The 22796-nt window shown below is 41.1% G+C and overlaps 1 protein-coding gene across 13 annotated transcripts in view; it reads left to right on the top strand.

Moving 5' to 3' along the window:
* LOC103137734 (nuclear factor 1 X-type) overlaps positions 1-22796 on the top strand; it is a 122118-nt gene that overhangs the window by 24214 nt on the left and 75108 nt on the right. For 12 of the 13 annotated variants that reach the window (XM_016671283.1, XM_016671285.1, XM_016671278.1 and 9 more), the window contains one exon: positions 21713-22244. In XM_016671283.1, the coding sequence (XP_016526769.1) occupies positions 21713-22244 (532 nt within the window). Of the gene's footprint in view, positions 1-20584; positions 21009-21712; positions 22245-22796 lie in introns of those variants that run through there. The other variant, XM_016671279.1, reaches the window with a different exon arrangement.

Here is a 22796-nt window from a genome sequence, read left to right as displayed (position 1 = left end):
TACATTTAGTCGTCGGTGTGTGTTTCACGTTGGAAGATTTTCGGTGGCCCCAATATCCACTTACAGTATAAGTAATTAGTGGCTTCTCTGCAAATAAAATTCAAACGTGACTGCTTAAACATTTGTAAAATTACATTTGCTAGTTAGCTAAATGCCTATTAGCTACATGTTGCACTCTCAGTACGTATTTCACACATGAAAATCGTTAGTAGCGCACCACCATCAACCTCCATTTCCTGTGTAAATATTCATTGGTTTCTATGTATAGAACCCCCGATTAACAAACTGCTAACGCTGTTTTTGAGACTCGAATTGCTTGAAGATGATAAAGGTTTTGTGTCAGCTGTTAGTTTCTGTTTTGGAACCAACTAATCTGAACTTGTGCTAAATAAAAATGCCAAGAGTTATCTGCTGCAAGTAAGACGTTGACAGCTTACAACTTTCCAACAAAGCCTCACCTGAAAAATCCAGAAGTATCCCTTCGAGGCAAGAGAGTTGTGCGACTAGAGCTTCAACATCACTCGGGGGTGGAGGAGACGGCGAGAGGGTGGGAAAAGCAAGGACCCAATAAAGAATGAAGGGATGGGAAGATGCTAGAGGAAACAAACTGCAGTGCATTTCTCATAGCTGCTTGAGACAGACTCCCCTTCATCTTCATCCTCCTCCTCCTCCTCCACCCCCGCCACCTCCTCAATTAGCTTCCCTTTAAAAGAAGGAGCGACGGTTGGTGGAGATCTGCATTGTGCAAGGATGAGCTTCGGTTGTTGTTGTTGTTGTTTGTCTCTCTTTGTCTGTCTCCATCCCCCTCCCCAGTGACTCACTGGTGTGTTTTTCACTCGTTTTTTTGATTTTCTCAGAGGCTTCTTTTTTTTTGTGGGGGTAACCCCACTGAATGGGACAATGCAGCCTAGCGTGAAATTAAAGCTCTTAGTTAGTTTGCAGTTGTTCAAAAGAGGATTTTACACATGCATGCTTTCATCACCCTCCCATACGCTATAGATATAGCTAATTAGAGGAAGTACACCCTATGTCGAGCTACGAGAGCCTAATTAAAAAGAGTAGGGTAGCTCCAGTGTGTGAAATTTAGGCCATATTTGCTCAGTGGATATAGATCTACTGCCTTTTCTGTGACGTCTTCACTTTTAAAATAGGTGAAACGACCGAGACATTTCCAGAAATGCGTTACGTACTGGGTAGGCAAATCTCTGGAAACTGGTTGTAACAACGGGCATTTGGATGATTCAGAAAAGAAAGCTGATTCTGAGTCTTCCAGGTTTCATTCTGGAAGAAGTCTGCCCCAAAACGTCTGTCAGGCCGTAACACATCACAGCTTTCATTGTTCTTGTCAACATCATTTATTTCTGCATTTTTATTGTAAAACACTGAGAAAAGCATGAATGACTGCTGTTTTGATTTGTCAAATTAAAACTCTCCTGCAGGCATACGGTACGGGATTGGCTTCATTATTCAGCCTGCTTGACGGCCTGACCAGAACTGATCCTAGAAAAAAGAAAAAAACAATCTAAAGTAATCAGGCCGTCTGTAAACTAACATTTCATGGTGGTAGGTCTTATTGTGTTAAAATGCTGGCTCTGATGCACAAATGCAAAGCTAGTTAGAAGACCCTGTTTATGCTGAGTGAAACCGCAGTGAATGCTGGCCTTCCTCAGTTTACACATGTGGCCAGCAAACATCCCCGAGTTCAAGTACAGTTGAACTCTTCTCAGTGTTACGATACATACAATGTACTACCCATTCATTAGCAATTGTAAAACTTTTAAGATAAATTATGGACTCAAACTTTTGGAGAGATATTTTGTACTTTCCCTACCGTCTTCCTCACTGTCTTCACTTTACTTTGCATTAGCTCCTTAAGTTTATTTAATCAAGCAAAGCACATAAGACAGTTACATAATTAAACAATGCAACAGTTGTTTTACACTAAAGTGTTCTAGCCAAAGGCTAATCTGCAAACCCAGTCATAGGATACGCTATTTCATCTTCTTTAAAAGCACTCAGCCTTTTTGAGTCCCACCCATATGTACCAGTTATGCGCACCACTGTTGCAAAATCCATTCGACTCTGACTCAAATGTTGCAATGATAACACTACTTAATCAAATACAGATCATTTGCAATGAATGCTCTTCACTCACCTTTGCATGTCGGATGCTTGAAATTGTAAGTGAAATTGATTACCAGCTTTACTTTTTGATTTATTCAGCTAATATTAACTGACCACGTGGGATCTCTCATACGGCATTGAAATGTCACACCCACACAGTCAGCTGCTGCTTTAATGTAAGAAAAAAGTTAAGTGGTGGCAACGTTACAGCACAAATAAAGTACCCCGTTCTGACACAGCTCGACATTAACGCCACATCCTTGATCCCAATACAAACACACTAAAGTAAATAAAAGTTGGAGTTTTCTCAATTTTTCTGTGTGAGATTATTCTCCTGTGTTACTTAACCAGGGCTGCCAATTATTGTAGAGGGCACTAAAGCAGTAAATCAAGTGAAAAGTTGAGTTCATTTTAGGATAAGCTGTTTTCCACCATTGAAATGAACCACATTACTTTAGATTATGTATTTTTTCTCAACCTGCCTCTCTATACTGTGCCAGAAATGACTTTACTAGTCTGACGTCTTAAAAATACAACCCAATAGGAAATTTGAAAACTATTTCACGAGCCAAAAACAAGCCACTCTTGTTTGATTGTTTACCAGGCCTGACAGTCGGGAGGCAGTGTACATGTGTCATCCCTGTACCTCATTCAAATGATTGAAATACCATATCAGCGTCTTAATGAGTTTTCCAAAAGCCTGCAAATGGGCAATTATTCAAATAAGCTTTGTTGACGCGTCAAGCCATCTGAAACATGTAGAGCGGTAAGACAGAAACTGGGAAGCGCTGCTTCAGCACGTGGTGGCTTTGTGGATTATTTTAATAAACCGTTTTCTTACTGGCTTGTTCCAGCTTGCTTAATGAAATACATTGGACCTATTGATGGACAATTCATCTTTAAAGAAAAATGGATGTAAGAACTTCTTGGTAACTTAAGTTGGTTTAGAGACCAGAGCAGCTATTTGGTGTGGAGCGCTGCTTTGCTGCATCTTTGAAACCAAAGCAGAATAATAATATATTCTGCAGGTCTAAAGTTTTTATTGTTCTGCTGCTCCTCTTCATTGACCTTTCTCACTCACCGTGGAGTGCTATCAAGGCTTCTTTGAATATATGTTCAGAAAGAAGCCGTGGCACAAAAAAATCCCAAACTCAGGGACATTATGGGTGTTTATGTGAAGAGTAGTGTGGACACACCAGCATATGGGTATAATGTTTGGTGTCCCCACAGGTGCTGCTGCAAGTGTTGGGTTGCAAGCTTTTCAAAAAAGTAATCCCAGAAGAGCATGTCCAATAGGCGGTGACATGATAGGTGATGTGTTGGGGCTTTCCTTCCCAGAAGCATAAAAACAAAACAGCTTGTTTGTTTGTGTTCGAGTTGTAAAAACTGTATCTGATGCTGCATGTTTTCACTGAACGAAGGAGGACTTGCATTTGTCTTCAGCTCAAACAACAATCAAGGTGCAGCATTTGTTTGGAAGGTTTTTTAAGTTGCACTAAGTCCATAGTTACTTGTTAAAAAAAAGCAGACTTTTTTTTTTTTTTTTTTTTTTTTTTTTTAGATGAGGGTCAAGCAATATTGCATCGGAACGCAAAGGCCAGGCTACTAAAAATTTAGTCCATGAGATGTTTTCACAACCTTTACCCTCATCCTATTCAGTGTAGTAAACTTAAGTCGTCGTCTATTTTTGTTGCACCTTCTCAGTTATTGTTCCACACTAGAAAGTGTTGTTGTCAGTGCGACCTGGTACATTTTTAGGAGCGTGGACCACAGGGTCCCGTCATATGAACTCTCCATGTCGTGGATTACCAATTAAAAGTTCCCACTTTGTAATTGCTGAGCACATTTTATGAGCACATTTTACTTAAATAAATGATGAATTTCATTTTCAAAATGGGAGATGATCCTGTTGCAAGAAAGCATACATTTATTTTAAGGCTTTATACGTTCAAGAGTACAAATAATTATAGAAGGTGCTGTAAAAAAGCATAATATAGAGACACAAGCTAATCAAAGCAAGTAAACTGTTTTGATTAGTGGTTTAGATTAAAATCTTTCATTTGGGCTTTGTGTGGTTAAGTCATTTTAAAGTTTGCAGATGTGCGGCTGCCCAAGGCCATTTATTTTTGTCTACGCTGTGCGTCTTTTTGCTTTTTGATTCTGGACATGAGTGCACAAACATTTCTCCAATCAAAAACTATTTCCTCTATTAAAAGAGTCAAACCCACAGCCTGATCACAGAGATCTGCGGTCCCATTACCAGCCAGTGAATCCAGTTAGCGAGTCAGACTTTGTGGAACAAAGTGTGCTTCTCTATGATTCCCCAGCCCTCCCTCCTCCCCCCTAACTGTTGCTTAGGGCACTGGCAGCTTGCCAAGGGTGGAAAAATCTATAAGCCATTGCGTAATATACCATATCTTTACCTTGTTTGAACCCTGCGCAAGAATCACAGCTGTGTGAGCACAGCGAAATGAGGGACCAGGAGAGACAGACAGAGAGACAGAGAGACAGACGGGGGGAAACGTAAAGTCACTTCTTTGTGGCTGGTTTTCAGGGCTTGCCCTCATTAAAACATTGTCAATCCAGTTGGACTGAATGCTGCTGACTGAAAATTTGTCTGACTGGTGTGAGAAGGTTAGTGCAAAAGGAGCTTTTTGTCTCCAGTAAAGCAATATGAAATACACCACTTTTATCAAATGCAAATCAGATCAAATTTAGAGTTTTCTGTCCATGGCAACGAAACTGGGAGATCAAAGTGGGAGCGATGAGTTAGCGCAGTATATCATCAATAGCTGCTGCTGGAGTTACTCGGGCCTTGTGCATGTCTGCAGAAAGGAAATTAGATTTCAGACTGAATTAAAAGCTGTCAGTCCTTTCATGTTTGACACTCTTCCTTTTATTCACGGTTTGTGCATGTGCTGGCGTCACACTCTGTGTCAGTCCACACCTGAAGCTTCTTTGGGAGCTCAGAGTGTTTAAACTCCTGAGGGAGGGAAGTGTTTTTATTGGACGCCTTCAAACGGGGTCAGAGTTGCTCACTTTCACTCTGTCCCGCTGAGTATGTAACCTCGCTGGTGTCGCTGCTGTTATGACTCCTATCTAACTCACACAAGATAATTACGCCTCCACTATGAGGCCTTGTGAGCACAGCACAGGTCAGAAGTTACCTTATTTAGCTTGTAGGTGTGAATATCAATAATTCTGAGATTTTATTGATTTATTTGAGGCATTATTTATAGAGGAGTGGCCTGATATACAACAAGCCGCTTTAGTTATTTCTAAATGTGTGTCCAAGTTTGAGTTTATAGATTTTCTCCAATCTGCACTGGGCCACTTTAAAAACTCCCAGCCTGTCATTTAGTAGTCTAGTTGTGGTGAAGTTGAATAATTTGGAGGCAGTCCTTCGTTATTCCACTCTATTTATTCAGTGTATCATTACCACAGGCAGGAAAATATGATGCTACCACTGCCGTTCTTTATGCATGCTGCATTCCTGCAGCTTTGTTAGGTTTGGATGACTTGCAGTCGTGTTGAAAGGCATTGACTTTGCAGCAGGTGCTTCCCACCATAATGGGTGAAGTCCCACCCATTAAGGGTGAAGTCCCACCCTTAATGGAGTCCCACCCCATTAAGGGTGGGACTCCATTAAGCATGAACTCACTTCACTACAGGGCCACAGGACTGAAGCTCCTTGATTATCCTAAACAAGTTTCATCATATAAAGAAAAAAAAAAATTGGCGTTATATGGTCAAAACTTGGACACAACCGGGTGTTTGAACAGGAGAATGATCCCAAACACAAACCAAAACTTGTTTTTGATTTGTGTGGAATCGATAAAGCAGGCTCCCTCTGACCTCAACACTATGAAGTCTGTGACCCTGAAACTAACCTTTAAATTAACTCTGCCATGTCCAGTAAGGGGAGAGGTCAAATATCCAGTCAGATTAACGTCAGATTATATGTATCAAAAAATTAGTGGAGCTGCATGTATATATTTGAGCCTGTATAATTTTGACTGTAGGTGGATTAGAAATTAAAAAAAAGTGTTAATTTCAATCTTGTGCACCTACTACTTGTTTTTAAAATCCATTAAGGTATCGTTGTGTATTATCGCTCGCCTTAAATGGTTTTAATGTATCCTTAAAGGCCCATTCCATTTATGCCGATAATGAGCGTATGTGGACTTCCTACTGGCACCGTCCAGTGAGCTTTGGTCTTTGCAGTCACAAGGTACTCAGCGTGTGTTAGAGTCCTCTCTATATGACATGGTAAGACTGATTCTTTTTATGGTAGTGATTTCTGTTAAATGGCCACTAATGACTACTGATAATCCCCACATGCAGCTAAGCACCCTGGAATCACCAGCAGGCTGTTGTTTGTTAATGCTCCACTAAAAACTAAAACACATGCAGATGTGTGTGGGGCTTAACCGCAAAGCCAGTTGAGATTGCAGCTTTTCTCTTTTTTTTTTTTCTTTTACTGCTTGTACTTTCTCTGGCATGCTTTATGACCCATTTCAACACAGGTGAAAGTTTTCTATGCAGAGCCCCCATATTAAAATGATTTTCCTTCCTCCCCCTCGAACTGTGCAGATCAAAAGGTCGATCGGTGTGCGCGCGCGGTGACGGTGGTTTGGGCCTCGAGCGTGAAAGCAGTACGCAAGAACGGTGCCTGGGACGGCGGGTTGAAGTCGGGCGCTGGGAGCGTACTGCATCATTTTTCACCTCGTGCACTGCATATGCATTCGTGTGAATGCTGTGTAAACGTTTGCGAGACTGACTGCTGATATGTTTGTGTTTATTGACTCAAAGAGACGGGCCGTGGCTGCGCACACAGCGGTGTACGGGTGGCAGGGGTCCAGGCTTGGGGGAAACGTGTGTGTTTAAAGTACACACAGGCCTAATTATGCTGATTTAAGCATTCTTGCGGTCCTCCCTCTGGCTTGTGGTGTGTTAACTGGCACGGCGGCGTCCAGCAGAGAAGTGAGGCAGGGAAAAAAAAGAAAAAGAAAAAAAAAAGCAGGGGGGAAAAAGATAAAGAATACGGCGATGGAAACGAGAAGTTTAATCAGAAACAAAAAAATAAAGGGGAAAATGAAGGTGGTGAGGGTGTACGAGCAGAGTGAGAGCATGCGTTCCCTCTATGTTAGTGAAGCAGAGGAAAAACACATACACCACCACCACCAAAACTTCCAGGCAGCTTTTTTCCTTTCTCGCTTCAGGGTTAACAGCGCACCCGCGCTCCATATTTATTTTTATATTCAGATGTTATGGATTGCTCCGGGAAAAGGCCGTCCCTTTTCCCAGCAGTCAAATTAATACAGCCTGAGAGTTTGGTGTGGAGTCTAAAAAAAGGAGGAATTTAACAACGAGGATTATAATGTTTTTCTTAAAAGTTAAAACTCGACCACTGAGTAAATTATAAATTATCAAAACTGGAGTATAAACGGTTTGCTCTCTACCCTGTTTGTGCACCTGCGTTTTGTCTTTTCAGGGACATGCCTGTAAAAGTATTCATAGCGCGTGCTTTAATTTAATTTTTTCACATTTTGTCATGTTTTGACTGCTGAAAAAAAGTTGAAACAAAATAAGCACAACGCTATGCAACTAACATTGCATATGAAAACTAACATTGCACACAAAAATCATCTCCTAAAGTATAATTCTGGCATCACTATGCATACCATCAGCACTGTGAAACATGGTAGTGGCAGTGTTGTGCTGTGGGGATGCTTTTGTTCAGTTGGAAAGGTGGGTGGAGCTAAATACAGGGCATTCCTAAAAAAAATGTTAGAGGATGCAAAAGTTTTGAGACTGGAGCAGAAGTTCAGCTTCTGGTAGGATGACAACCCTGAAGTTACAAATAGAGCTACAATGTATAATGTATCAGAGTATATTAATTTGTTAGAATGCCCCAGTCAATAAAAGTTCAAAGTGTGTGAATACTTTTGAATGTCACTATATGTTCAAAGTGGAATAACTAAAAAAAAAAAAAAACAACAACCTTAAAACAGACACAGTTTAAAGTGTCTTTTTTTATTTATTTATTTTTTTCTGTGTTACCATCTTGGCTATTTTTGTAGTTTTTTTTTGTAATATAGTTTTGTTGCCTTGATAAATTTCTAACACTTATAAGTGCATGAAAGGCCAGCACGGTCTCTCCCTATAACTCAGCGGAGCATAGATTGATGAGGTTGGCCGGTGTGTATTCAAGCCGCCTTACACGCAGGTGATAAAATCCTGCTGGAGAAGCAGCCGAATCTGCTCAGTGTCTCTGGGTTCATTGCTGCTCTGCATGAGGCAGGATCTCACTATATAAAAACATGTGTGCTCATATCTGGAAATATGCTTTTTCCTTTGATTTCCCTTTTTTTCCCTCTCTTTCTCTTTTTCTCTTCCTCTTTTCTTTTTTTTATTTGCTTATCTTTGACCTCTCTTCCACAGACTCACCCTCCTTCTCTTGCTTTTAGTACATCTGCCACCTCGGCCATTGTTCTCTCTGTTTTACCCCATTCTTTTGTCTCTGCTCCTCCTCTCTTTCGTTCCCTTCAGGAAGAGTTACAGTCTTATCTGGGATATGTTGGATTTGGTGAGCTTAAAAGCCACTTTACTAACTCCCAGCCTGTCCCTTCTGAGAACAGCACAGACTATCTCAAACAGTTTCACTATTCAGAGGGGCTTTTTCCAAAGGAATGCCGCTCATCGGGGAAACCTGTGCATCTCCTCATGCTAATCCTTTACCTGGCTCTCCATCTTCTGGGCCTATCTTTTTCCTCCTCTGCTCTGCTGACTAAAATGTTTCGTATTGTATTTCTCTGGCCATGTTGAGGAATGCTAATGTATCATAACCATATTATACCACTTAAAGTAAGCAAATGGCGCCAAGCAGTATCAGGAGAATCAAATCTCTGCGTTGCTTCAGACTGAAAAAAAAAAGAAAAAAAAACTGCATTCATGTTTTGATTTTCCCTGCATAAAGAGGCTGAAAGATCCTCCAAATTTGCTGAAACAATGGTTTCGTTGTGTTCACATAATGCAATTTCTCCAGGAAATGGAAAGCTAGCCTAAATAAAAATGAGGCCAAACCCTATTTTGCATTTGATCCGATGCATGCTGTGTTCTCTAGTAAGATGTGTGAGGACTGAGCAGTTTTCACAATTTGGTCTCAGTTTGAAGGAGTTATTCAAACCTACTAAGATCATCATTTGAAGAATACATTTTTGAGTATGTGACTTTTTGTACCCAACAAATCCAGCATGAGGGCCAATAGAATAAGATCTGACCACAAAGTAGAGACCGCTCTCTTAAGGGAGGGAATCTGCTGCTTTTATTCTGTGCTCTACCATGAGTAGAGGACAGAAGAACGCCTCCACCTGCATTTACTCGCAAAGGGACATGGGTGACAAAACCCCCTTATACAGATCTGCAAAGGCAAACCCTCTTTTCCGTGGATGTGCAGAGGCATTTGCTTCAATTGCATGTATGTGTTTGTTTCTGCTTGCGTGTCTTTCAGTCTTGACAGCCAAGAAGCCTCGGCAGCGTCTGACGTGGCAGCTCCTGCTGCTTTCACTCCAGCTCTATCCTGCTGGCTCGCTGTTCTGTGATACAATCTTTTCATCCAATCACATGTTTAAAAAAAGGAAGGCCGACTCGATTCTTTTTTCCTTTTTATATGAAACCAGTTTCGCTGAAGGTTTAAGAACTACAAGCAAAACCGTGGAATGCGCCTAAAAAAAAACACACACACACACAGCAGGAAATCAGTCTTCAGTACAGCGACAACGCATTGCACAAGTATTCAGTTCCACAAACTTTTTCAGATTGTAGGTTACAATCAAAACCTATTTTATTTGGATTTTAAGTCACAAGGCAAATAATCCATGGTTTTAATTTTTTTTACACACAAAATCAGAAAAAAAATCTGGCCTTACTTTGACACTTCCAAATAAAATCCAGTGCAACCGACTTACTTCAGACGTCACCTAATCAGTCGAGTCCATTTATGAGTTTAATCTTCGTGTGCTTGTTCTGTCAAGGCGTGAAACATTTTTAGATGATATTAGCATCATAAAAATCATCAAACAGATCAAGGAAAACGTTGATAGCATTAGTCAGAGCAACAACCGGGAGGCCCATGGCAACACTGGAGTTGATTTAGAAATTTACCGTTCACGTGGGAGAATCTGCTGACAGGATAACCTTCGGTCATGACCTGTACAAATGTGGCCTTCATGGTAAAGTGGCAAGACCAAAAGTAGTTGTTCCAAGAAAAACATAGTAAGTTCAATTCGCAGTTCACCACAAGCCATGGTCTTCTGGCCGTGTTGTAGTATGGCAGAGACCAGGGGGGAGAGTGTGAGTAGCACATACATGAGTGTGATTGACAACTCTAAGACTCGTCCTGGCTCTGATTGCGGGTTTGTGACTGAGCGGCGTATTTCTGCAGATAGCAGTAGGACCACTCTCACAACATACTAGTAGTTTTAACAAATATGTAAAAAAAAAAAACATATTTTTTTAATAAAAGTTATCTACTGCAGCATTAAAATAAATCTGGCAAGACTGCATTTTCAGGCCATCAGATTCACATTTGGCTTTGCAAAAGTGGTATGCTACTCTGTCTCCGAGCACAATAGAGGGTTTTTTAGCTCAGGGCAAGCACAAAATACTGTCTGCAAATCCACCACATGCAAGCTATTAAGTAGTTATTTTCATGTACTGTAGCGTAAAAAGCATGTGCTTGTCTTTACTTACAGAAACAGTACGTCATAACAGCTGTTGGACTCAAGAAATCACGGTTTAGAAGGCTGCTTTTAAATACAGAGATACGTGTGATTTCTTAAAGCTGCAAAAATGCAGAACATATGCATAGCTGGTAGCAATGCAACTTGGATAAATATACACTTCTTTATGCTTTTTTTTTTTCTCTCTGGCCTGTTTTTAAGGTGCTTTTTATCGAGGTAGGTTTCCTCAATTTTATGTCCCCTCTGAGGACCGGTACTTATGGCCGTCTGCCTGCGGTACTGCGGTGCTCCTGAGGTCTGGAGGAGGTGGTAGTTTAGAACGAGCGTGGTCGCAGAGGAGATAACTGCACTCGCTCTCTGCCAGAGGCGCCCGTCTTCACCCTGTGTCTGTCCGCCCTCCCCTGCTTTTGGTTGGAGAGAAAAAAGAAAGCTCGTGGTCATAGATGATAAAAGTTTCAAAGTGATTTAGATGTTGTTGTTGTGGGGATGAGCATGAATGACTTTCTGTGGCTTTGGAGGCTCTTTGTCACCCGCCACGCTTGTGTTCGAAGCTGTGTTTTCCTCCTTCCGGCATGGCATGGGGGTCGCTCAGCGGGGAATGCCACTCAAAATGGGCAAAGTGACCTTTAACCCGTGCAATGTCATTTCTGAGCAGTGCCACCAGATCAAAAAGCCTATTTTCTCTTCTGCCCAGACTCAGTCAGGCATGGCAAAGATTAGGACCCTGCTCCCAGAAGGCCGTATGGAAAAGGGACTTTATGACCACACCGGGTACAGAGTCGCATAGGAAGCCACTTGGAGCAGCTATGGCCACTTTTGACCCACTGACACTAGCAAGTGAGAGCAGACAAGGCAGAGTGCACAGGCAAATTCCCAGCTCATATCATGCCACAGGGAGCAGGCACAGTTTAACCCTTGCTGTGCCAAACCGGTGCCTGAAAAACTCTACTTTTTGTGATAAGGTGAAATAAATCTGCATGCTGCAGTGTTTCAGCCAGGACATGGCCCCTGATGTGGAAAATGGATTTTAACATAAACAGCTGACACGGTAACCATTTTAAAAAAAAGCAACAAAAAAAACAAAAAAAACAAATGTCCTTAATGACTAATCTCATTAAGGACATTAAAAGGCATTAATGTCCTTAATGACTGACTCAAGATTCTTCTTGCTGTTATTTGGAGAATATTTTACTAGAGCTTTTTAAAGCAATCTGGACTGCATTGGAACATAAGTACAAAATCTTCAAACAGTACAAATATGATCTGAACTCAATTCTTCTACAGTCTTTTTTTTTTTAACCTTAAACTCACATGTAATTCACAAAGTATATTTGTGAAACAACATAAGTAGGATACTTAGTTTTCCCCAAAAATATAGGTAAAATCTGTTTGGATACTCAAAATACTTTGGGAGGACAGCCCCCGGTACCGTTATTGTAAAAATCCCCACTGACAGGAGTTTAGACTGTGGCTGACAAAGTGACATGCTGACGGCAAATCTATTATGCTTTGCAACACAGACTTCAATTTAATAAGAAATTATTATGGCCTTTTCAGTATCTATATCAAGATCTTATTTAGCACACTTTTTTAGGCTGGACAATAAAATCTGGTGCTTTATGAAAACTGTAGAAAAAAACCAATAGAAGTATAATGCATATGCATGCAGGAATCAGTCAAGGAAGCAATTAATCATAAAAAAACAATGAAGAGATTTTAGTGTAAGGCATAGGCAAACATGTCAAATGGATTTTTTCAAAACAGTCCACCTTAAGCGTGAAAATGCTCACAGATTATTTACCTACTGCAAAAAACGGAAAGGCATAGAGCAAATGTGTAATTTGTGGATGAATGTCCTAAGCAGAGAGCAAGAGAAAGAAAGAGCGTAAAGGGGGTTTCTGCACTTGCCGTCTGGCACCGGCTGAGGAATGAGAGTACAACCCCGGGTGAGGCGAGCAGTGCGTTAGAGATAGAGAGAGAAGCAGTGGCACAATGAAGAGTTGAAAAGGGGAGAGAAGCGGGAAATACAAGAAAGTGCATGGATGACGGCAGAAATAGAGAAAGCACGTGAAATTTAGTTGGACCAAGACGACTGAGTGAAAACCAGGAAGTTCAGGAACGGGAAAAGGTTCGGTGAGAAGGGTTGCAGGGTGCAGCAAGAGGTACAAGGAATAAATAAAGGAATGAGGAGTAGACGAAGCTGGGAGGGTACAAAAAGAATGTGCGAGTTGGGGTTGTGGTAAATCATTTGCATAAAGGGTGAGGGCACGGTGCCCGGCTTCGGCAGAGAGGCTGGCATCTCGCCTTTACGGCTGGCAGAACTGGACGTGGGGAGGAATAAAAGAACGAGAAGGGGGTGAAAGAGTGATGGAGAAAGTCTCTCAATAGTGCATCTCTTGTGCGAGGACTTGCAGGCCTTGGCTGCCGCCGGAGCAGGGCATGATGGAGGGGAGGGGTATATCGGCTTTCATTATCTGCTTGAATCCTGCTGTATTCGCTAATCATGAGGTTCAAAGCCCTCGCTGCAGCTGTAGGCAGGGCACGGTGGCCAGCCTGTGCTGCTGGCATGTACTGACTGGAAAGCTGAAAGGTGTGCGTAGCGTCTGCTGTAGTTTGGATGGAGACAATAGGTGTGAGACGGGCGTTAGACCTAAATTGTCCCTTGCACAGGCTCATATCCACACTGTCAGATCTATACTGCCCAGCTGAACTTATCAGAAATAACATCAATGCAGTTATGCCTACACAACCTTGGAGACCCTGCAATGTATTATACGCAGAGCCGGGCCAAGATTGTACAATGCTTCGGGCAAACCACTAACTCATTGTCCACAAGCCACAACAGTAACACTAATATCTTTTATGCCATCCATGCTGCATTCTGTTCTTTACATTTTGCATTTACCACAGTTTGCTTTAAAGTTCCCAGTCTTTTTGAAATAGGCTTCAATGGTCACAAGTAATTAAGATCTTTCCTGTAGTCCATAACTTTCTTAACGTTTTTCTTTTTTTCTTTTTTTTAACCAGATTTGATTTCCTGAAGGCTGAAGCTGGTAGCTGAAATCAACACGGCAAACAGCAAAGTTACACTCCAACTTCCTAAAATTTTAATAGCATCCTATAGAAATGTTTTTGCATTGTTTCCTGTTGCTTTAAAGTTTTCTAGGGGCCCGAAGGAGCGGCATGTGCATGTGCTTTGTAATAGCTTTGCTAGTGAAAGAATGTAGTCTTCTACTATCCCAAGTAGAAAGGATCAGTTTGTTTTATTAGGTCATTGTTTAACCTGGGGACATTAAGAGGATCTAAATTTTTACAGGACATGATAAAAATATTGCGACACTTGTTAATAAAATAAAATTAGATTTTCATATTGGCAATGACGTTTTTACTGCTGCAGCTGTTTCGTGGTGGCAGAAAGTTGCTTTGGTCTTGTTTCAGCTTGGATTAGTCACTAGCTTCAGCCTGCAGGTAAATATAATCTGTTTGTGCTCAATAAAGGTGCTTGGTTATATTTACAGCGAGTAAGAAACTGACTAGTTATTGCGTTTGAAAAAAAACCTACAAGTTTGAAGAAATCTGAAATAACGTTTTTTTATTTTTGTCTATCAGTTCATTTCAAAGCAAGTTGTGGCGAACACAGAATGCAAAAACTATGGACAGCTTCTTAAGTGGTCCTCTAAATTAACTTCTGCCAGGACATGTACAATTTTGGGCTGAAACGCAGCAAAAAAATATTGAATTACAAGATTAAAAAAAAAAAACACCCAGCGCATTTTATTCAAAGAAAACAATGGCACTTTCCCAATTCCCATGATAGGCTTTTGTAGTAACTCATTCTGAGGAGTTGTGTTTATAATTAAATGTTCAAGGTGATGATCAGCGTCGCCGAAAACCCACACAAACCTCAAAACAATCTTGACTGAACAAATTTCTAAACAGCCCCAGTCATTACCGAGCCCTTCATCTTATCAGAGAAGTGCTTGCATTTTGTGGCTGGAACTGGAAAAGTCATGGCCCCAAACGAAAAGGCAGATTTGAGTCTAACATTACCCCCATCCGCAGCCCTGTCAGAAGCGGCCCGGGTTGCCATCAGTTCTCGTGTAGTTTGGAGCTGCTTTAATGCTCCCTCGCCCGCCTGCTCAGTCTCTCCCTCTCAGCCTCATGCCACAAATGGCTTCCAGACTTTCACACATAGTAATGCTTCAGTGTGTAAACAGGCGTAATTACAAACGATGAGCAGGCACACTTTTAACATCAATCTGTAGTGATGAAAGAAAGAGAGCAGAAAATTTGGATTTTTTTTTCTTTCTTTTCTTTTGGGGATCAGAATAAATTCTAAAAGGGTTTTATAAAGAACTGAGGCAATGAGATGTCATGCAGAAAAATGTTAAGAGGAATACTGCGTCCATATGTGAAGGCAGACTCAGGGAGCAGCTGAAGGATGAAAAAATACATTTTTTATATTAGGAGATGAAAGTTCACATGAACGTTTCCATCATTTCTTTCCCGTCAATGTTCCTCTGTTAAGTACTATTCCATGTGCATTTTCTTTTTCATTTTTGCAGTGTTTCAAAAAGAAGACGCAAGAAATGTACTTATACTGCAACCTATTTTTTCAACCTCACTTTCATGCAGTGTATAGAAATAGAATGAGGTGTTTTAATGCATTACAGCATCCTGCTTAATGTAAATTCCCTGTAGTTCAGAAAAAAATACATGCAAAGATTTTAGATCTAATTATTACAGATCATTCGAAATAATAAAAACAATAGCCTGTCTGTTTTGGTCAAAACACACACACACACTTCCACACACACACATCGAAAATAGTTCAGATCTCTTGCAATGTTTCCCTTACATCATATCAGTTATTGTCAATATGTAGTTTAGACTGCAGATGTCAAAGTCAAATTCCAGTTTTGACAAGTCCAGACGAGCAGAAAGCTTCACCAGCTTTTCTTTGTGTGTGTGTTGTGTGCGTGCGTGTTGGAGTGTGTGTTCCTATTTCTCATAGTGCATGATTATTTTAACCAGTTAAGGAAAAAAAAAAAAACCTGACAAACTGATTTAACTTGTTTGAGAAAATCTGGTTTTGCTTACAAACTTACAAAATTTTTAATTTTGATAGTGAAATTATTATATGTAATTTATCTTTAGAATTTGTATTTGGAACAGAAAATTTTCCAGTTGTGCTTATCTAATGTACAAGTCAGTTTAATAATAATAATAATAATAATAATAATAATAATAAGTTGCTTCTAATTCAATTGTTTTATTTACTGTTATTTTAAAATAACAGTTTCAGCATAATATTAAACTGTTTCTAAATTCATTGCATAAGTTGTTAATGGATTTTATTATAAATCTGTTTCAACATTTTAATCAACCTATAGATTTTTTCAGCATCTTAGACAATTTAGAGCTTAAATTATATGCAAAAGAGCTGCAATTGCTGTTTTTAGAAAGAAAGAAAAAACACTAATGCTGCTTTTCTTGTTCTTTTAAAAATTATTAAATTAAGTAATTTTTCCCCCCGTATTTTTTTTTCCTTCTGATTCTAAAACATGACCATGTAAAAGATGCCTTCGTGTTCTAAATGTAAGCAGTGGTGTTACTGAATTTATCACGTATTTCTCATTAACAGGAATTGAACAACGGCGCTTCAAAAGGTCTTTTACATCTCCAGTAAGCATTCGGGCTTTTAACCCTTTTATATTAATAAATTAATTTAAAGTATTTCCAGAGCTATAGAGAAAGCTCTGGAAACAGGCCAGAATTCAGCTTGTTAAATCATTCATTTTCAAGAAGCTCACCGACAGGTGTTTCTTTAGCGGTACAATAAGTCATTATTGGACTTTCAGGGACACGCCGTTGATTTGCTTTAGTAGTTACTTTTTTGTGTTTATAAAAGGTTAGTTTTTTTTTCTTCGCTAAATGAAAGAAGTAAAAGGAGTATTCAAGAGGCATTTTCGGACGGAATGAAAAGAGGGATGCCTTTATTTTTCAACTCTCTCTTCTGCCTTGCGGTGCTCAGTCGACGTTCGGCCTTTTATTTTTTATTTTGACTCAAACTTTTCACTAAGGTGGACCGAGAGTTGGAGGGATGCGTTTAAAAACCTCGGGTGGGTGAGTTTATTTCGGTTTTTAGAGAAGCTAACCTAAAAACAGCTGTTTTATATTTTAAAGAGAAAAGAGAAAAGGGTTAGCGGACAAATGGACGCACAGAAAGTTATTAAAGCAACATAAACTCGAAGTTCCCCGAATCTTGTGGGCGACCGCTGTTAAACACAAGGTTCACTTTATTCCTGGTTTCTTTCTGAAATATTATTGCCTGTTGTTTATCACAGAAATAAACACGGTGTTTAGTGTAACAGTTTGGATTTTTTTTGTTAGTTCGTCTCAGCGGAGTCCGTTTCTCCCCTTCCTTTATAGAAATATGCCAGCACTCATTTAAGCTAGTAATGGACGCCAGAAACAACTTTTTTTTCCCTTTCAGTTTTTTTTTTTTTTAAATCTGTGGTTACAGTTTTTTTGTCCTAAATGTGTTTTAGTTCGTGTTTTCATTTTATTTTGGGCCTCATTTGACTACTTTCATCCACTTCAGTGTTAAATTGTCAAGTTGTGCAAACGTTGCAATTTAGCTCTCTCTTTTTAAAAAAAAAAAAAAAATCTAACTCGCTAAACATTTAATATTTTTGCTTTGGAAGCTGCTACTGCTTACATCTTGGCCGTTTAGGTGTCTTTCATTTCATGCTTTGTGAGCTTTTCTGTGCCACGGTTTAAATGGAGGGTGTTTTGCCCAGCCTGGCAAACAAAGGTCATCACTTTTTAAAAGCCAGAACAGGCCAAGCTGAGATAAGATGAACTCTCACTTAAATTATTACTCAGCAGATACCTCTAAGAATCCAGTGGTTGAGGCCTCAAAATGCCCCCTATTATATATTTATTGTTCTAAATACCTCCGAGCACACAGGGAAAGCCATCACTAATGAGCTAAAAGAAATGTAGGTTTTAAAAACTCTGAAATAAAAGGACATATTAAATAGTAGGGTGCCACACGGACGTGTTCCTGGGCCAAAGTCATAAAACATTTTTTGCCTTGACTGCAAAATGTTCTGTGAGCTTTTAGGCCCAGTTTTGATCACTGTTACGCTTGCAGCTGTTTTATTGTGATTTGCTTACTAACATAGAAGGGCATGTAGCCACATAAAAGGTTCATGGCAATGATCGTTTTTATAATAGGTACACAGAGGAAAAAAAATGTGGCAGAACCGGACCATCAAAAGAGAAATGTGTCACCAGTTTTGGAAGAGGTTATAATTACCCTGAAAGCAATCTGTCACTTAATTGTAGGATCATGTTTGAAAGAATGCGACTATTTTCGTTTCTTTGTCTGTGGCTAATTTATCAAAATCCTCTAGTGAGGTTTGTCGCTTCTAATAAACAGTGCATATATTTGTTATTAGATATTATGGAGAAAAAAAAAGCATACACATCCATTTTTAATTCAGTCTACTTGCATTCAGTTTTTCATACATCATCTTTCCCTGCAATCTTCCCCTCTTCCCATATTTTCACATCATCAGCTCGGCTGTGTGGAGCAGGCGTATGTTAGAGTGAACAAGCGGCACTGGGCCCGGCTCGGGCCGGTCCAATAGCAGTGACCAGCCAGCAGACCAGACCACCAACTATAGCCAGCTAGCTACCTGCCTGGGCTGCCAACTGGTCATTTACCCAGCCAGCCATACAGCTTCCCGGCCAACCTCACAGCCAGCTCGCCAGCCTGTCAGCGGACCCGCCAGTCAGCCTGGGCTGAAGCTCCTCTGTCAGACGCTGACAGAAGGGGCAGGCCACACTAAATCTGATGGTCCTGGGAGCCAACCAGAGGACTCTATAGCCTTTGTAGGCCGTTCACACAGGCAACTTGTCCCGTTGCACAGCAGGTGGCTTGAACCCACAATCACATGGCTGTGCCCTCAACTTTGCCTCATGACAAGTTAGCTTTTTATGGATGCCCACTGTCGAGATTCCAGTTTTGACAATGTCTCTGTAATTCCTGTGAGCCTCTTGGATTAATTCATGCAATTTGGAAAGCATCATTCAGCAAATATATTCCCTTTTTTTGTGAGTTTGGGAGGCTGACATTTAAATGTAATTGTAATCAGAGGAGTGTGCCATACTTATTATAAATCCAATCATTGTAAATAAAAAAAAAAAATGTTGAACTTGTTCCTGGTTAGAGGCAGCCTTTTCGTCCAACTTGCAGAGGACGTATTATCCGCCATTACAGACCAGACCAGGGCAACCAGCTGTGCTCCTCCACTTTTGTCTGATGGGCAATAAACTGTCTGCTTCAGGAAACCGACTTTTAATATGGCTGAGGCCATCTTCTCTGGTTAGGAAAGCTGTTAATAAATCAGAACTGCCTGTTTAAGACAGTTCCAGTATTCAGTCGCAGTATTAAAAAGCATAACATGCGTGGGTTGCTCATGTGAAGCTGGCCACCACAGCATTTTTCGGCAGTCTGCTTAATTGTCTCTCACCCACAACTAGGATTGAACCCTAATTTGTTAACAGAAACTTTTAATATGTTTCTGTGTCTGTGCTGTTGGGGGCTATTAAAGTGGAGTGACAAAAAATGGAGAGGAGAGGAGAAGAAGGGGCCAGTTTGGACCTAAGAGTGCATTTTGAAACAAGAGAGCATGTTTTTGGACGGTATTTTTTGTTTGGGGGTGGGATGTAGGGGGTGGGTTGGGTGGTGGGGGGGGGTCCTCGTAGCCCCCCACCCCCCACACACCATTCTCTTTGTTTGTGTGGTAAATCCAGGAGCAGCTGCTGGTCCCAGGGTCTAGTGGGATTTTGGGTCTGTGTTTTCTCATGCCATCCCATGCCAAGGTGGTGTAACGCAAGCACATAGAGAGAGTGTGAGGGGGTGTTGGGGAGGGTGGTTGCGGTTGGAGAGCAAGCTGGTTTGTTGGGATGGCTGTGACCATGTTGGTGACGAAGGCACGTGCTTGTGGGGTGGTGGGGGTGTTAGCTTTAGAAGGCGGGTGCTGTCTGGATTCATGTAAAATTAATATCCTCTGGACTTTGCCTTTGCACTAGATTGGAACTTGTCTGTTTGGCTAATGACGTGCCTTCTGCCTGCACCGCACACAGTCCACCCCCCAATCCTTTCTCCACGACCAGCCACCAACCATCCATACCCCCACCTCTTTGCTTCTCCCTCTGCCATCTCTCTCTTCCCTCCCTTTGAGCACTGGGAGCGTGCGTATTGGCTGGGCTGCGAGAGACTCCGTGCCAAATAGGTGGGCCCTCTGCATGTTGGCACAGACTCAGTCAATGGTTAGAGACGGAAAGTGGAGAGGAAGAGAGAACGGGAGAGCCAGAGTTGGAGAGAAAGAAGGGGGAAAAAAGAAGCTCCACTTGGGTTTGCCAGTGGTCGTGCACAGTCTTCCAACATTTACTCGGTCCTCTTGTTTTTGTTTTTTTTTTTCCTCCTTTTCTTCTTCTTCTCCTCCGTCCGCACCCCCCCTTGTCAGCTCTTCTTCTTCTCTGTCTCTCTGTGACTCTTTTGCAGATCAGAATACAACCAATACCATGTGCAGTTTTGCCAACCAATCTTTTTTTTTTTTTTTGTTGGTTTTCATCGAAATATTTTTCTCTCCACGTCTTTGTGAACAAAGAAGAATGTTTTGATTTTTGATCCTTTTTTTTTCTGCCTCACGTATTTTAACTTAATTTTTACACATCAGACTGTGTTTTATTTTAATGGCTGACACAGAGAGCTTGCCAAACTTTTCTGCACTCTCCTTCTGATGTGCTCTTGAGCAGCACCTTTTCCGCTCTTTACTCTTGCTCCAGTACCTCTTGTGTTCCTGTGCTGGTATTGCACTGTGCCTCTTTTTTGGCCTGTCTCCTCTTTCTCAGATTTTCCCCCCTGCTGCTTTTATTGGACAGTTTCTCAGCTTCTGTTTTTGCTTTTTTTTTTTTTTTTCCTTTTCTTCCACAGTCTTTTGTTTTGTAATATTCACAGCAATACTCCAGCGCTCAACAATCCAGTCACTGCACTGGTTCTGGTTCCGCATTTTAAGTTTACCCACAATCGATGGAGTGAATTTATGATGAAAGAGCGAAATGGTAACTACCATGTCGTTTACGTTTTATTCACGTATTTTTTTTTTTAATCCAGTTGTTTGGTCAATTTTCATTTCAGACACAATGCTCATGAATTTTTTTTAATGGTGCATTTTTATTTCTATTTTTTTAAACCAACTAAATTAATTTCAGTAGTTTAGTAACTTGTGACACGACCCAAGTGATTTCACTTGCCTTTTATAGAATTTTTGGTCTGTTTGTTATTACTTTCTCAGTCCGAATCTGATTCTTTTTTCTCTATTTAGAGAAAAAGTTGTCCATATTTAACAATATGCATTGCTAATATTTTTTTTTAAATTTAAGCATAAAATTTAACTTCTTTGTTTGTTCATCTCTTACCTTAGTATGTCAGTGGTTTGCATATGTGTCCTTCAGTGTGATGTCTCCCTGTTAAAGAGTGGAAAGCATCCTTAGCTCTCTCTCCATCACTATCTCTCTTTCTTTCTGTCAGTCTCCGAGCGCCTCTCTCTCATTCTTTCCCTCCGCTCACACGGAGCAGGCGCCGCTCCTCCATGCTGCGTGCCGGTCCTAACTGCCTCTCTTCTCTCTTCCCCTCCTCACCCCCGCTTCCTCTCTCCCCATCCTTCTCTCCCCCGTTCTCCCCCTCTCTTTCCTCTGCCTCCTCGTGCCTCCCCCCCTCCTCCCTCTCCTCGTCCGCCCTCCCCCCGTCCTCCTCTCTCATCCAGGATGAATTCCACCCCTTCATCGAGGCCCTTCTGCCCCACGTCCGCGCCTTCGCCTACACCTGGTTCAACCTGCAGGCCCGCAAGCGCAAGTACTTCAAGAAGCACGAGAAGCGCATGTCCAAGGAGGAAGAGCGTGCGGTGAAAGATGAGCTACTCGGGGAGAAGCCAGAGATTAAGCAGAAGTGGGCCTCGCGCCTGCTGGCCAAGCTCCGCAAGGACATCCGGCCCGAGTTCCGCGAGGACTTTGTGCTCACCATCACAGGCAAAAAGCCCCCGTGCTGCGTGCTGTCCAACCCTGACCAGAAGGGCAAGATCCGTCGCATCGACTGCCTGCGCCAGGCCGACAAGGTGTGGCGGCTGGACCTGGTGATGGTCATCCTGTTCAAGGGCAGTCCCCTAGAGAGCACGGACGGAGAGCGGCTCGTCAAGTCCCCACAGTGCACCAACCCTGGCCTGTGTGTCCAGCCACACCACATCGGAGTGTCTGTCAAGGAGCTGGACCTTTACCTTGCCTACTTTGTCCACACGCCAGGTATGTTGCAACCTGCACACTGTTACTGTACACAGAATACTCGAATCATGCTGCACATGAGCACATTTAGGTGTGCTGATTTTTTTAATACTAACAGACATGAAGAGAAACACAAATGAGGACATTAAAGATTTGAGTGGAGGACAGTTAATTACATAAATAACAAATATTTACATGTGTGTTTAGAAATGAATAGGTAAACTTGAAAAAAGCTACACCAAGAAGTTTTTCTATATTACATTTTATATTTAAATCTTAATGTTCACAATTTAAATTATTCTCAAAACATATGCAAATTCTTTAGGAATAATAAAAGCAACGTTTCGTGCTGCTTTTCAAAACCGCTGTCATTTTGATATTTCTATTTTCTATTTTTCTGTGCTGTTTACTTGACAACACAGCATCAACAGTAATAAAAATAAATTTTGGATGTGTGTCTGGGGCATAGTTCCAGCTTGCTCTGGCAAGTTTCTGTTTATATTTCTGAGGGAGGAATTTATGGCTTCATGAGTATATATTTTGTGTTTTTTTATAGAAAAGAATTTGCATGCC

Source organism: Poecilia formosa, unplaced genomic scaffold, assembly GCF_000485575.1.
Source record: "Poecilia formosa unplaced genomic scaffold, Poecilia_formosa-5.1.2 Scaffold43, whole genome shotgun sequence".
NCBI classification, from domain to species: domain Eukaryota; kingdom Metazoa; phylum Chordata; class Actinopteri; order Cyprinodontiformes; family Poeciliidae; genus Poecilia; species Poecilia formosa.
This window is presented reverse-complemented; position numbering and strand designations above follow the sequence as displayed.